Raw genomic sequence first — 13,636 nt, forward strand, 5'->3', positions numbered from 1 at the left:
CCAGCAACCAGCATCACCATAGCAATAGCAAACCGATGGATGAAATGCAAAATTTGAAATGCAAAACGGAATGATTTTCAGTTATACGACTGAAAGTAATAACACAACACACAAGGGGAAGAGATGATAATGTTTTTTAAATTATTACCGATTTGCTAATTGCAAAATATAAAAACTCCCCAGGGCAGAGGACCATGCGAATGGAAATACAAAAAACAAAATCAGCGTATTTGGTTCAGGAGACTTTTGGGTTTAAATTTCTTAAAACTTACCTTACTGAGGTTGTGCTACACTACTGAAGAGTTTCTAGGAGAAAGCGCACAAAACAGCAATTGTACATCATGACAGCAACGTACTAGAAACGCATATCAGGTGGCCAGATTGATCTGTGTTTGTTTTTTGGTTTCCACCTGCAAAAGATGGAAAAGGAAAAGACATAGTTCTGGACCTCGGTAGAGTTAATTCAATCACATGGGCTTACAAACCATATCAGGAAACAACATATTTCAAAACTCTCCGTTGTCTGCATTCTTTATCGAATCGAAACAATATGATCGCATCGAAGCATCGAAGATGGCGTCAGGGATTGGTCATCAGGGAATGCAATGGAACAACCGGTACTAATTTTGCAAACTTATCGAAAGTGTATCGTCTTTGGTGCACTTGAGCACGTTTGCATCGAGTGTCTCGCGAAGAAACGATGCTTCGAAGCTGAACTTTATCAACCTAAAGAAAAGAATAAACCAAAAACATATTTGATGTGATTCAGTTTACATATCCTCTATACATAATCATACATTTTAGGTTTACCTGGGACCTCAATTTCTTTGTCGACAATTAGAAGAGCAATCATATGTTGGCATTCATGGTGAATTTAGAATGCACTAACGCTGGAATCTGGTAGCAAAGATCTGGCACATGAGATATGTGGATAATGTCCAAAACCAGATGCACAGAACATGAATGTGTTTTCTCTTTTACCTTTTAGTAAGAACCAGCTAAACTAGCAAAGAAAATAGGTAAACCATCTGAAAAATGAAAACAATAGACACTTGATCAACACAAGGCAGACACTCCGCTATACTTACACAATTGAACAAAGGAATCCGAAGAAGAAGAAGTTGCCCGTTAGAAACAATTATGATCTATCTGTGTACGAAAGATGAACCAATGTTCTAGTTTTGGTACCGGTGGTACCTCCACTTCAACTGAAACACGACACTCTTGTGCATGGCTTGAGCTGCATGGAACTACCGGAACAATAACGTTATAACTTTGGTGTAACTACTGAAAACATGCACCGAATTGGACACCGCGTAGTTCACCAATTGCACGGGTGTCTGCGATGCCGCGGGAAACGATGTTTTGCGTGTAAAATAAGAATGAAGGTTTATACACTCGATATAAACGTGAACGTGCGCGAGCACCTGATACGTGGATGAGAATTTTAAGCCCGAAGAAGACACTGTAGAGCTGAGAGCATTCCGAAAAACGAACAAGCATAATGTGACAGTAAACCTTACTAGCGATCGAGAAATGAAAAAAACACTAACTATTATTGATAAAGTCGTAAAGTGAATAAGTGACAAATAAATTAAATAACGAGAATGGATTGCGTTTTCTTTCTTACTCTGACGAAAAAGAAAAAAAATCTCATCAAGTAGAATTGCTTATATTACCGTTTACTAAGAACGTTTTTCTAATATATTTTATCAGTTTGGATAAGAATGCAGCTTTATCATGCAGTGCGCTTAGCTAGCTCATCGTGGCGCAGTGCCTCCGTTTTGTAAAATTCTCGTTTCTCAGCCTTTGTCAACAGTCTGGCCTTCCGGATGATCTTGTTCTCTAGGCAGTGTTTCTCTGGATTATATGGTGCTTCGTTCATGTCGTCCCAATTTTCTTCACCCCAGAACGCCTGCTTTGTTTGTGGATCCATCTCGTTCGTCGCAGCTCCGATGGTTGACGACGTCTTTCCGATACCGCGGGCAACCTCTCCCTCCTGAACATACCGGGTGGTTTCGACCAGCCGACGATCGTCGCAAATCCGCAAGTGTTCCGCATAATCTTCCGGTTTAATGTGGTGCGAGAAGTTAAACATACACTTGAGCAGTTTTATATTCTTGTGCTGCTTTTCGCACTTGATCAAGTGTAGCTGCATACGCTCTGGGCGTATTAAATGGGATAGTTCGTAGGGACACTGGAGCATTTCTCCATAAAGAGGCACGTTTTTCGCCATATCGTAAACGCAAGAAGCTAGCACAAGTAGAAATTATTGTCTGTACTTTGTTGAGCGGTCTACTTAAAACAACGTGCGTCAACAGTTTTCTGAAACGAAATGCTATAAGCGGGATCTATGACAGCACCCGTTCAAGGTATATAGTTAGGAGAAGGTAAATGTCGAAGTGAACACATCAATTTGACACAAAGTTACGAAAATTTTAACATGACCGTTTAGTATCTGGGTGTACCAAATTTTCCGGACAATTGCTCTATAGTATAGAAAAACGTGTATGCTCATCATAGATGAAGTGGACATTGAATATGCCTGAAACATCGTTCTTCGAAGGAAGCTGCCAGTGCGCTGTAAATGAGTGTACTGTGTTCTGCAAAAGTTACATCAATGGGTACACCGATGGAAGAACTGTCGCTACCAATTCTAGAGTTCGAGAACAGGTGGTTAACACATGTATCGTTGGACACCGCAGAGGCTTAGCCGATCACACGCAACAATCACCTTCTGAGAACAAACTAGCATCAGCACTAACTAACTCTATGATAGTCACCAAGTCTTCTTGGGTGACTCAAGCAGCTAGTGACAAACGAGTTGCGTCATCTTTGATGTTTTAATTCTTGTATTAGCTTATTTTAGTATGTAAACCACATTTGCGATTGTCAAAAATCCGATTCAATATGGCTGTAACTACGAAATTATGAACTTACCTTGCATATTGTATTCATCTTGGCACAAACCATTTTTGACAGATCCGTTGCATTACAGAAACCACCTCATTTTTGTATTCAGTTAGTATTTTTCGGTGTTTCGTAGCGATAAGTTAACATTTTGGTCATTAACGAGTAGCTTCCTAAATGCCAAAGAAAAAGCACAACGGTTTTTTCCATTTCATGATCGAATACAAACGTCGTGAAGAAGCTAAAGGCCGTAGATTTCGCGGTTTCGAAGATGTGTCGCGGGTTGCTGGACCGATATGGAAGGTAAGTTCATTGCTCGACTAAAATCTGACAAAGCATATTTTGTGTAATCGGAGTAGTCCGTCCTTTTGTTCACATACGGCATGTTTGAGCACTATAGTGCAGTTGTCTACAACTGGCTATATGGTTTTTAATTAAGAAAATACATGTTATTTGCAACTAATACGTTTATTTTCTAGAACATGAACGAAAGCGAACGTGCACCGTACGTAGCAAAGGGAAAGCAGAGTATTCAAAAAAACGAAGAAAGGCTAAACTGTCGGGGGATACCGCAATCAGTACTACTTGCTGAAGAGCGCGCTGCACGGTCGAAAACAGCACTTATCCGGAACCGCGTAGAAAAGATGATAAGCAATGCAGCCGAAAACAACAGTAAGTAACGACCGTTACGCATGGGACATATCGAAATAGTTTATCGTTCTGAAATAACGAGTTTTCTCTTACAGTGCTGGAGCGGCTTGAATTTTATTTCATTTCGTTTAGCTACTTCTGTGCCTTATCCGATGGAAGATATGTTCCGGCCGAGGTTGGCGCCATCCGCTACTGTATGGAAGAAGGCGTCATGGAGAAGTTTCACATGCTTATCAATCCCGGCCCGCTCCCACTGGGAAAATCCCTCGAAGCGCAGGAGCACTCGAATAACTTTCATCAACTGCCAATACCACCCAATGCTCTCGGTGAAGCTAACTTTGAGGAGATAGCAAACAAACTTGCCATGTTCCTCAAGTTGTCCGGAAAGAAGCTGCCTTTGCTGTTCACAGACCATAGTGACATTCCGCAGGTGGAGAGCATTTTAGAGGAAATTCTCAATTCGAACAAGACCGGCATGGAGATAGTTGTGTGTCCGCTAGCTCAAATGTTTTTCCTTTTGAAAAAGTGTGTTTTGTACTACAGTCTCAGTCTGCCAGAGGGCTTCGCGACGGAAAGCATTCCTCAGACGCTGATCGATAGGGACTTGTATGCCTACACTGAGAACATCAGCTGTGAATTTCACGAACAGAAAGGGGATGGGACGCACTGTGCCCTGTCACGCTGCATCCGTTGGGCATACGTTATCTCAGATAGCTGCTGCCTTGATCTACACATCGATCTGCAGCCAGGAAATCACATGCCACTAAACTGTGTCTCCATGGCTGACGTTTTCTCGAAGCAGAACAATACAACATCGGTGTCAACTACCAACAATGGTAACTTCCGGTTTGTTAGCGCTGCCAGTGAGGTGAACTCTAGTGCTATTCGCAACTACGACAGTAGCTATGCCGGCGTTCCTTCTGGTCAGCGAGCTGATCGGGAGTCTACGGAAGATACAATCACGGACGAGAGTTCTGAAACGCATCAAATGCTAACGGCCGGACGGGGTTATTTGCATCCAACAGGGATGATAGCTCAAGTACGGGGAATTGGTCGTGGTCGTAGGATACAACAATATGACAATACCCCTCCATTGACTTCGAGCCGAAGATAATTCCAACTAGAGCTTTGTTACGTTAAATTTATCTTTTTTCTGAACTTTACATGTGTTAAAGATGTTACGCAAAAATAACACGTACAATTTGACGCAAATAAACAAGGATTACTGCAACAAACTAGGTGATATTTTCATTGAAACAAATTATTTGAAAAGCATTCTACAACTGACGCGGAAAAACGGGCCTAAATGAATTCAAATTTTGAACATCGACATTTCAGGGCTGATTGCATCATTCCTTTAAGAGGAACGAACCTACTTATCAATCGGCATCTGACAGTTGTCGAGTTGTTTAGAAATGTAATGATACAAGTAAACAAACCGCTCATTGGTCAACAAAATGGATTCGGAAAGAAGTGAAAATTCCTCGAAAGGTGTAATCATAGAGCACAACAAGGACTCCCCGTTCCAGATATTGGACGTTCGGTCCATCAGTGAAGTGCCCACATCGTTTCACTATCCACCGACGTTTGACGATACCGGAGCGCTGTCTGACGATTCATCGATCAGCGAGCGTGGGCTGGTCATCGATATGGCTGACGAGGACGCTGCAGATATGATGGAAACGGACAAACCAAATACCACAAAATTGAGCATGGGTGAACGTAACGACAAGAGAAAGCTGCCACCGAACGTGACTGTACAGCCGAATCGAATCAGCAGAAGGAAAAGCCAACACGTCCCTATCACAACTGACGATGTGGTGTTCGGTGTACCGATCGGTGCGGGACCGGTGGTTTCGGCGGAGGATGAGATGGAGCTCAAAACGTGCAAGAATCTCGTGAAGCTAAATGTGTTGCTGCGAAGCACCATTAACCACGTGCTGGAACAACGCTACGATCGAAATTTCAATTTCAACGCCGCGCGGACCGATCGGAGTAGCTTCGATCAGTTGCGAAGTTGGGTAAACTGCTATGAGAAAATCAAGAAGGAATCTGCTGCCGAAAAAGCCCAACAGGAAGATCCACAAGTTGAGTGAAGAAAAATAAGGACATTTAGTTTTAAACGCTGGATCCAGTATTCTGCCGAAGAGGCATTTAATCGGAATGATAGGACCGATGTGGTCACAACAGCAGCTAGGAAAAAAACATACTTACTGTCTCAGGGAGGATCAACTCGATTGCGGTAGTAAAAAGGCGATTCTAGAAGGTTACATAAACTCGATAGAGCAATCACATAATAACGATCTTTTTATTTAATAATACTCTTCGCGTTCTTCTATCGAGGATAATTCAAAGATATGCACAATAGTTTTCGCGGCTACAACGCTTTCGAATGATCACTCTTCTCCGTTCCGCTTGACAATAGAAAACAGCGATAGCTTCTGTTCCTTGAGCATCCCACGGTGCACGGGTACTTTGATAAACGCTCCGTGAATTCAACGATGCACGCTTGGCGAAAATTGACCACTTGCACCGTAGTCCCTTGCGCTCCGTGCGACCTTCGACCGGTCTAACGGCAAGTGGTACGTCCACTTCAGCGATGTGCAGCAGCACGTCAAACGCAGCATTCGGGTCCACTTCAGCGATGTGCAGCAGCACGTCAAACGCAGCTTTCGGGCACGCGTGTCGTCAGCAACCGGTCCTTGATCACGTTGATATCGAGCTCGGAGCTACCCGGACCGGGACCGGATCTCGTCGAGGGCAGAATTCCCACGATGCTACCTTGCGCCAGGTACTCGAGCGCCTCCAGGGATGGTGCGGGAGGTATGGAAGCGACCGCTCCTTGCTGCAGGTCGGCCGTTATCGATGTGTGATAGTTCGCGTCGTGATTCGCCAACACGACCGTACTCGCCTGATATGATATGGGGGTGGGTGAAAAGGCTCCGTACCGCGGGGAATCCTTAAAGAAAAAGGCGAATATAGGAAAGCGTAAGACTGGCAATCGCTTGGATCGATACACGCTCGATATACCTTTGTTGTAGTTTCGTTGTGCTGAGGCGTTGGAAGCAGCGGGGAAGCAGAGACTGTAATGTATAATATAAAAATGAAAACAAATAACGTTAATGTAATTAAAGACATCTAAATTAAAAGTTCATTGCGTACATAATGGTAGTAATAAAACAAAAAAAAACATTGTAACTTCTAACGCTTGCATATTTCATTTACTAAGTTTGAAGAGAAAAATAATAATTACGAAGTGAAAACATTTTCCGAGCTATAGTAGAACACTAGGTAATCATAATTCTATGATTTTTCACATAACAACGTGAATTGTTTTAAACAACACTGTTACATTATGAACTTTTAAAAATAAAACAGTGTAATATGTTCACCGCTTTCAGCAAATTTTCTTCATAACTCTTATTGTATAAGAACTACGCACAAAGTGAGCGTTGTTACAAACGATCGGTAAATTAAAGAAAAATCTAAGGAAGTTACGGTCGTCAAGGAACGGAACGAACGTATTTAATCACATTTTGGTTGTCAATAATTTTTCATTCGCTGCTCTTCGATGAACATACAAAAGTTTTTGTACGTAAAAAACTAATATTTTTCAGTTTGGTAATAAGCATGCCGATGAGTTGGTAAGCACAATTCGAGAAAACAAAAGGAACTTGTTTGATGAGCTGTAGGTTTTAAAAAATTGCAAATTTATCTATTGCAAATTACAGGAATATCATAAAACGTACTTTGTTTAACAATTTCCAAATTATTGTAATTTTGTTATTGTATTTAAACCTAATCCATTGAGCATTGTTCTTTGAATTAACTTCAAATGTTCAAAAACAGAAAAGAATGTTTAAGTAAATGATTAATTTGCATGTTTTTTTTTTAATAAGAAGTGTCTCAACTACGCATAATTTTTAACCAATACTTGGCGTGCAAGGAGTAACAGAACTTCAAGTAAATCTCACGAAAAAATATAGTTTGGGACAATTGTAAGTGGACGTACACCATTTAAGTAAATTATAAATTACAACCCAGGAGCATGGAGTTGCAGCGGCTTCGTTTATCAGGACGCAGTCGGTCAATTTTACAGTCTTCGCAACCACGGTTCGGGTAGAGGCTTTTCCTGCCTACCGATGCCCACCCGGACTTACCTATGTTAAACTGCGCCGGTATGACGTCCGGTTCCGGTTCATCATCGTTGGAATCCTTCGAAGTGTTTTTCTTGCGGGAACTGTGACGCCGAAGCATTTGCACGTTTTTCAGCTGCCAGGGAGGAAAGTAATTGATAGCTAATTACTATGGCACCAGTACTGGTGAACTAAGCCCATTCTGGGAGGCATGCGTCGGCAGTTCCCCATGGTTCATGATTGGTGGTCGTGAGCCATACCACTATGCTGAAGCGAATTGAATCTTTGCCGGGAAAATTAAACATCAAGCTCCCCGCCCACACATGAGTGTATATTTGATTGGAAAGGTGAATAAATAAAAATCGGAAAGCCGCCCCATTGGGGTGGTGGGTGTAGCCGGAGCTTACCTTCAAGCAGTGCGTTCCACATTCGAACTCGTCCGCCCGGAGTATGTTGTGCGTCTGATGCTCACTTTTGCCGTTCGGGTCGCCCCGTTTCGTCTCGCTGCCGGTCGGTCGCGGCCATCGGCCGTACCGCCAGCACCACCGGGTGAGGTATGTTTTGGTTGAAATCGATAGAGCCAATATTATGACGGTAAGCAGAATGCCACCGGCAATCGGAAGCCACTCGAGCGCGTCCACTCGTTTCGCCTCTGCTGGGACGGAAAAGAAAGAGAGTGAGAAAGTGGCATTTATTGAAGGCGCGTTTGGTCGATTGGCCAGACAGGGTTCTCCTGTATCGGGGGGTTGGGTGGAAAAACAAAATCCACATTGCGCCAGGCCAGGCGCGTGCGATGGGGAGGGTGCAGCCCGGCGTACCTACCGGCTCGATATGGCTGGATGCGACCAATCTCAAAGTCCTGTATTAGCACAGGTGTGCTGCGGCCCTTTTGATTGAGTGCATAGACCACGCAGGACAGCGAGTTGTTCTCGAGCGTCATGAGGGCGCTGAGTTTTTCCAATCGATCGAGCACGAAGAATGGTTCGTTTTTGTTTGAAAAATTAAACCTGCCGAGAAAAGAACAAATGAAAGAAAATTTAATGTCAGTGATATTTCTAAGGATGGCTTAAAGTAAGTCTTACAGACGAGTAATTTGGACTATTTAGGTTTGGTTTATATGAAATTGAAGTAGCATAATATGCCATGCCTTTGAAAAACGGGCTTTCTTTATCGAACGTTGCGTTATGAAACCCTTTGAAAAAACATATGCATTTTATATTATTGGTTCTAAAATACCAGTTGTTTACCCACAGCCGAAGCAATAATATTTAAATGTCTTTTTATCTGGAAGAACCAAATGTAGTAACTAGCTTGCTGCAACCAATAATGCAAAAATGATTGAAATACGTGGCAAGCAAAGCATGCTTGGATTGTGCGCTTCAAAATACAAGGTATCCCGAATGTTCGACTGCTAAGCACAGACGTACACGATGTTGCTTACCTTCGCGTGCCGGTCCGCTTCGAGATCAGCTCCAGCACAAACATCTGCGGCAGACCTCCGTCGTAGCCGGCCGTACACTGGATCTCCGCTAGCTGTTGCGTCCGGTTCGGCAGGCTGCAGTTGCTGACCGGCGCCGGCAGATCTGTTCGGAACGGAAAAAGATTGACACACGCGCTCCTGTTAGCCACGGTTGCTTAGCGGCCACCCCACGAGTTGGCGAGGATGTGGGCCAACCATTTTGTTTGCCAACCCATACCAAGTTCGTCCGTCCAAGGCAAACGCAACCCGTCCAGGCACGGACAGTTGGAATGCGATGGAAATACGCTTCCGGATTAAATGCGATGATTGAAAATGGAAACAGGCTGGTGCTTTTATTTGCTTGCGCTTCTCTTCATCAACAAACGGGAACGGTTTCGCAGCTTTGTTTTGGATTTGCGTCGGTATGGTGATGTGCGTGCGAATGCGAGAGTGTGTGTTTGTGTTTTTTGGAAGCATGAAATGGCCAGAGGGGAAACAGATCGCGAACCGATCCACCATCTCCCGGACGGAACGTTCCAACGGTGGTGTCATCACCGGTCGGCAAATGCTGGGCAGATTGACACGTTGAATTTCACCTTTTTTTGCCAAACAAACCTTGCGGTTTTGTGCTATCTAGTCGCGAACAAAAAAAAAAAGAGTCGTGACCATGTTCCCAGTGGCTCTCAAAACAACGCCAACAGCGAGAAAGGATAATGACCGAAACGAAGTGGATAAAATTGCCACGATGTGGGCGAAGAGAAAGAGAAGTGCAAAAAGCCCGAGGAAAACCGTTCGAGTGGACTGCGTCGTCAATTTGGAAGGACTGGAAAGTAGAAGAGGGCAGAAAGAAAGCTAGTGCACAAAATGATTGATGCCCACAGACGGGCCATCGAGTATCGAAATTTTAGGTACGGAGTTCGGGATGGAGTACGTGCCGGTACCATGCATTATATATATACACACATTTTCATTTTGGGAGACTCTCACCGATACGGACGCATACCGTGACGTCACTGCCACTAGCTACTAGATTCGAGGGATGATTTGTTATTGCGGTTTCCGGTTCGGGAAAAACCCGGCAAACGACATGTGCACGTCAGTTTCGATACGTTGGGCCAGTTCTTTCTCCCCAAAATTGGGTCGATTCGGCGAAGGGTCGTGTGACGGGTGAAAGAAGGCGGACCATGGCGAATGTTTTTGTTTTCCATTTAATCCGTTCCCGATTTCCCGAACGAGTTCCATGCTAACGGGAATGCCCCGTGCGTATGGTATGTATTTGACAGTGATGCAAGCCTTGCGGTACCCCGTGCCATGGCCTATCATGAGTGCATATGTGTCTGTGTGTGTGTGTGAGTGTGTGAAAGGCCATATTGGCGGGTCAGTCTGCCAGTCGGTCGGACGGTCGATCGGTCGGAATTTGATGAGGCTTGCCAAAACGAAAGACCGTGCTGCGATACCGTGATGGCTTGTGTCTGCATGCATATGTTTGTGTGTGTATGTATGTGTGTGCAGCAAAGAGAGACGGTCATGACGTGGATGGCGTCAAAATCTAGGTTAGCTCCACTCCGGGATGATATTGATTTTGCGGAAGCCACCCAGCCCTCGCCGAAAAAAAAAATCATTACCTGCCAGAACGAGCTGAAAGGTGCACGGTTGACTTTGCGGGCCGACTTCGTTAACGGCCCAACACGTTAGCGTGCCAAAGTCCTGTCGGAGAGAGGGAGAGAAAGAGAAAATGCCGGATCGTTAGAAGAAACGTAGACACGCAGGTTTGTTAGTGATGGCATCGAAAGTTTGGTTTTGAACAGAACATACAACCATGCTTTTACGCACTCTACTTCGTATAGCAGATATTTTGTCGTTTAATGGAGGCGCCTGGTGGACCACTAAATTTTTAAATTCGTTGATTGATTAGCCAAGCATATTAGCTTTAAGGATATTTTGAAGCTTAGGTCTCTACCGTTCCGTACTGTATAACCATCTTAATAATAAAACCTGGCTTGAAAACTTCCACCTTAAATACCTTTAAAAAAACTTGAATAATTGTTGCATATTTTTAACCTTCCGAATGGTAAATTTTCTCAACTTTCAAAGGTACAAAGTATGGTAAGGTACATAAGGTACATATCTTATTAGATGGTTGTTCTCTGTGAAGTTTTTGTACCTTCCGTTTTGTGATACACAACTGGGGCTTACACCCCGAAACAAATATGTATGTTTGTTTTAGTAACGTTTATTCAAAACTTATAAAACGGAAAAAGACTATAGCTCATTTCAGCCTCAAGCAAAACTAAATTAAAGATCACAAAACTCAAATTGGGATAGCTGTCAAAGGGAAGTGAAATGGAATAATGCCATAGAAATTGGATGGAGGCGCCCGGTGCTTTGCAATGAACATAACTTTCGAGTAAGGTGAGGTAAGCAATAAACATATTGAATTAAAAAACTGTAACACCACAAAGTACATTCATTTTCACTTTTCCACAAACGTCTTTTCCATTATCATCAGTAACTGCTCCATTCAGCCAAGTCCATGTGTCCACCTGACTACGATGAAACCGAATAAGGAAGAGTTTTCTCTGCTTTACAGGGCTTACGCGGCAGTTTTTACGGCCACAACCGGTACGCCAATAAATGCCCCTTGTTACCGGCAGACAGAAGGTCAATAAATTGGTCCTTTTTCCGGTGCGAAAAACACCGGCAAAAATTTCCAGTGCATGGAAAAGGTGGAAAAGAAAACCAACAACACCATTATACATCATGTTGGATTTGCGGGCAGGAAGTTTTTATGTTCGATGTCGAAATTACTCTTTCCTTCCTCATACAACCGGTGGAGCGGTTGTAGAGTGGGTAAGCGCCCGGCTGCAGCATGGTGAGAGTGAACTAAGTGACAGTTCTTGTACAGCCTGACAATAACAGCTCCGGAGATGATGGAAACGAAGCCACACAAAAATACACACACACACACACAGTGACACCGAGTAATCGCTTCACTTTTATGCATAATTCGATGCCAACCGTACATCATAAACCAATTTTACGAACATTTACACGATGCAGGCGAGCACGGTGGAGGTGGCGAGGCGGACTCGGCGACTCGTAACCGGTAGCAGATAATGGTAAGCCCTTTCGTTTGCGAACATAAAATAAGAACCTGCCACAGGGACAGGGCACTTTCGAATTTCGACTGCCTTTTGATGTGGTGCTGCGGTTGAATACTTGAGGTTTTCTTTCGCTCACCTAATCCACGGATGCAGGAGGGATGGATCCCTTTGACAATTTTCGAAGCCGTCCGCGCAAGGGTTTCGTAATCCAGCCGAATGGGAATGTTTAATGCCATTGTCGATGTACCAGCAATTGACGCATTTCAGCATTCGAAGGGTAGGATAAATTTAAATAAGTGATGTTGTAAAGCGTAGCGACATTATTCGGAGGTCTCCTTCACAGCGTTGGACAATGAGCATTTTAATCCAGCGCACACCCATAAGTTTTTATAAAAAGTAATGTGTGTTAAATTTAAAACCCTTTTGTGTTGGAAACTATTTTGGATAACTAAAAAATTTTTTTAAAAAAATTTAAAATTAAACTTAATAATAATAATAATAATAATAATAATAAAAATAATTATAATAATAAGAATAATAATAATAATATAGAAGAATAATAATAAAAATATAGAAGTTAAAAATCATTCAAAATCAATCACGAAATAAAAATAAAACCCAATGGAGACGCCTGGTGTTTGGTGTGGTTTTAGTGGAATAATCGAATGCTTTTGAGAGGATTCCGACACGCGCTCGTTTCATGGCCACTTTCGTCTCATTTGCATTGCTATTCATCTGTGCATCGGTGACCTTCAGAGAGCGCTCATCGGTCGTACATTGTGTTGTATCTGAAACACCAAACCGGTCCGAACCGGATTTACAGAGCACTACGAACTGCGTGGGGCAAGGACTGGAAACATCAAACGATCCCCAAAAGCCTCCTGCCCCTCCCAACACCCTCTTTCTTCTCTCTCCCCCCCCCCCTCGCTCACCTGATCCGTAGCCGGTGCGTAGTTAAGAATGCTAATATTGCCCTGGTTTGTGTAGCGATGCGCATCCACCTGTAGGACTTCGGCGGAATTGTTGAACCGCCAGTGGAACGACCTAGAAAGGAAAAGAAAGGGACAGAGGTGAATGAGTGGCTAGCAGGGTGGAAAGGATGCGGCGCGTGGCATTTATGCGCAGACAGTTACGGATTGCTTTCCAGCTCCCAAGCCCGGGGCAGGAAAGCCCTTTATTCACGTCCCGAGAGCCGGTGTTCTTCGGTGTTTGGGGGAAAATTTGGGCATTTCATTCGAAGGTACCGGGTGCAATTGAACGTGCTGTTGAACTTTTGACACATTTAAACGCCTATCCTCCCCTGTAAGACTGAAAAGCGTTTCCCGGCTTGAACAACACCCTTAATTGGACGTCGGAAGGATTTTCCAAACGGAACA

The 13,636-nt window shown here is 43.6% G+C and overlaps 4 protein-coding genes across 4 annotated transcripts in view; 2 read left to right on the forward strand and 2 right to left on the reverse strand.

Annotated features, from left to right (window-relative positions):
* Positions 1-1,667: 1,667 nt before the first annotated feature.
* LOC131265335 (gametocyte-specific factor 1 homolog) lies at positions 1,668-2,324 on the reverse strand. Its single transcript, XM_058267593.1, has one exon. The coding sequence runs from the start codon at positions 2,234-2,236 to the stop codon at positions 1,739-1,741; it is 498 nt and encodes a 165-aa protein (XP_058123576.1). The 5' UTR covers positions 2,237-2,324; the 3' UTR covers positions 1,668-1,738.
* A 699-nt stretch (positions 2,325-3,023) lies between these two features.
* LOC131265332 (protein maelstrom homolog) lies at positions 3,024-4,785 on the forward strand. The gene is made up of 3 exons (XM_058267591.1): positions 3,024-3,213; positions 3,390-3,582; positions 3,657-4,785. The coding sequence occupies exons 1-3, from the start codon at positions 3,088-3,090 to the stop codon at positions 4,673-4,675; spliced, it is 1,338 nt and encodes a 445-aa protein (XP_058123574.1). The 5' UTR covers positions 3,024-3,087; the 3' UTR covers positions 4,676-4,785.
* A 213-nt stretch (positions 4,786-4,998) lies between these two features.
* LOC131265333 (uncharacterized) lies at positions 4,999-6,722 on the forward strand. Its single transcript, XM_058267592.1, has 2 exons — positions 4,999-6,140; positions 6,186-6,722. Exon 1 carries the CDS (start codon positions 5,019-5,021, stop codon positions 5,655-5,657), a length of 639 nt encoding a protein of 212 aa, XP_058123575.1. The 5' UTR covers positions 4,999-5,018; the 3' UTR covers positions 5,658-6,140; positions 6,186-6,722.
* LOC131265330 (nephrin-like) overlaps positions 6,221-13,636 on the reverse strand; it is a 37,346-nt gene continuing 29,930 nt past the window's right edge. The window contains exons 11-19 of the mRNA XM_058267588.1: positions 13,193-13,304; positions 10,782-10,863; positions 9,139-9,280; positions 8,520-8,704; positions 8,105-8,352; positions 7,722-7,833; positions 6,592-6,644; positions 6,469-6,520; positions 6,221-6,402 (exon numbers count right to left, since the gene is read on the reverse strand). Of these exons, the coding sequence (XP_058123571.1) occupies positions 6,221-6,402; positions 6,469-6,520; positions 6,592-6,644; positions 7,722-7,833; positions 8,105-8,352; positions 8,520-8,704; positions 9,139-9,280; positions 10,782-10,863; positions 13,193-13,304 (1,168 nt within the window). The remainder of the gene's footprint in view (positions 6,403-6,468; positions 6,521-6,591; positions 6,645-7,721; positions 7,834-8,104; positions 8,353-8,519; positions 8,705-9,138; positions 9,281-10,781; positions 10,864-13,192; positions 13,305-13,636) is intronic.

This window comes from Anopheles coustani, chromosome 2 (assembly GCF_943734705.1).
Source record: "Anopheles coustani chromosome 2, idAnoCousDA_361_x.2, whole genome shotgun sequence".
NCBI lineage: Eukaryota > Metazoa > Arthropoda > Insecta > Diptera > Culicidae > Anopheles > Anopheles coustani.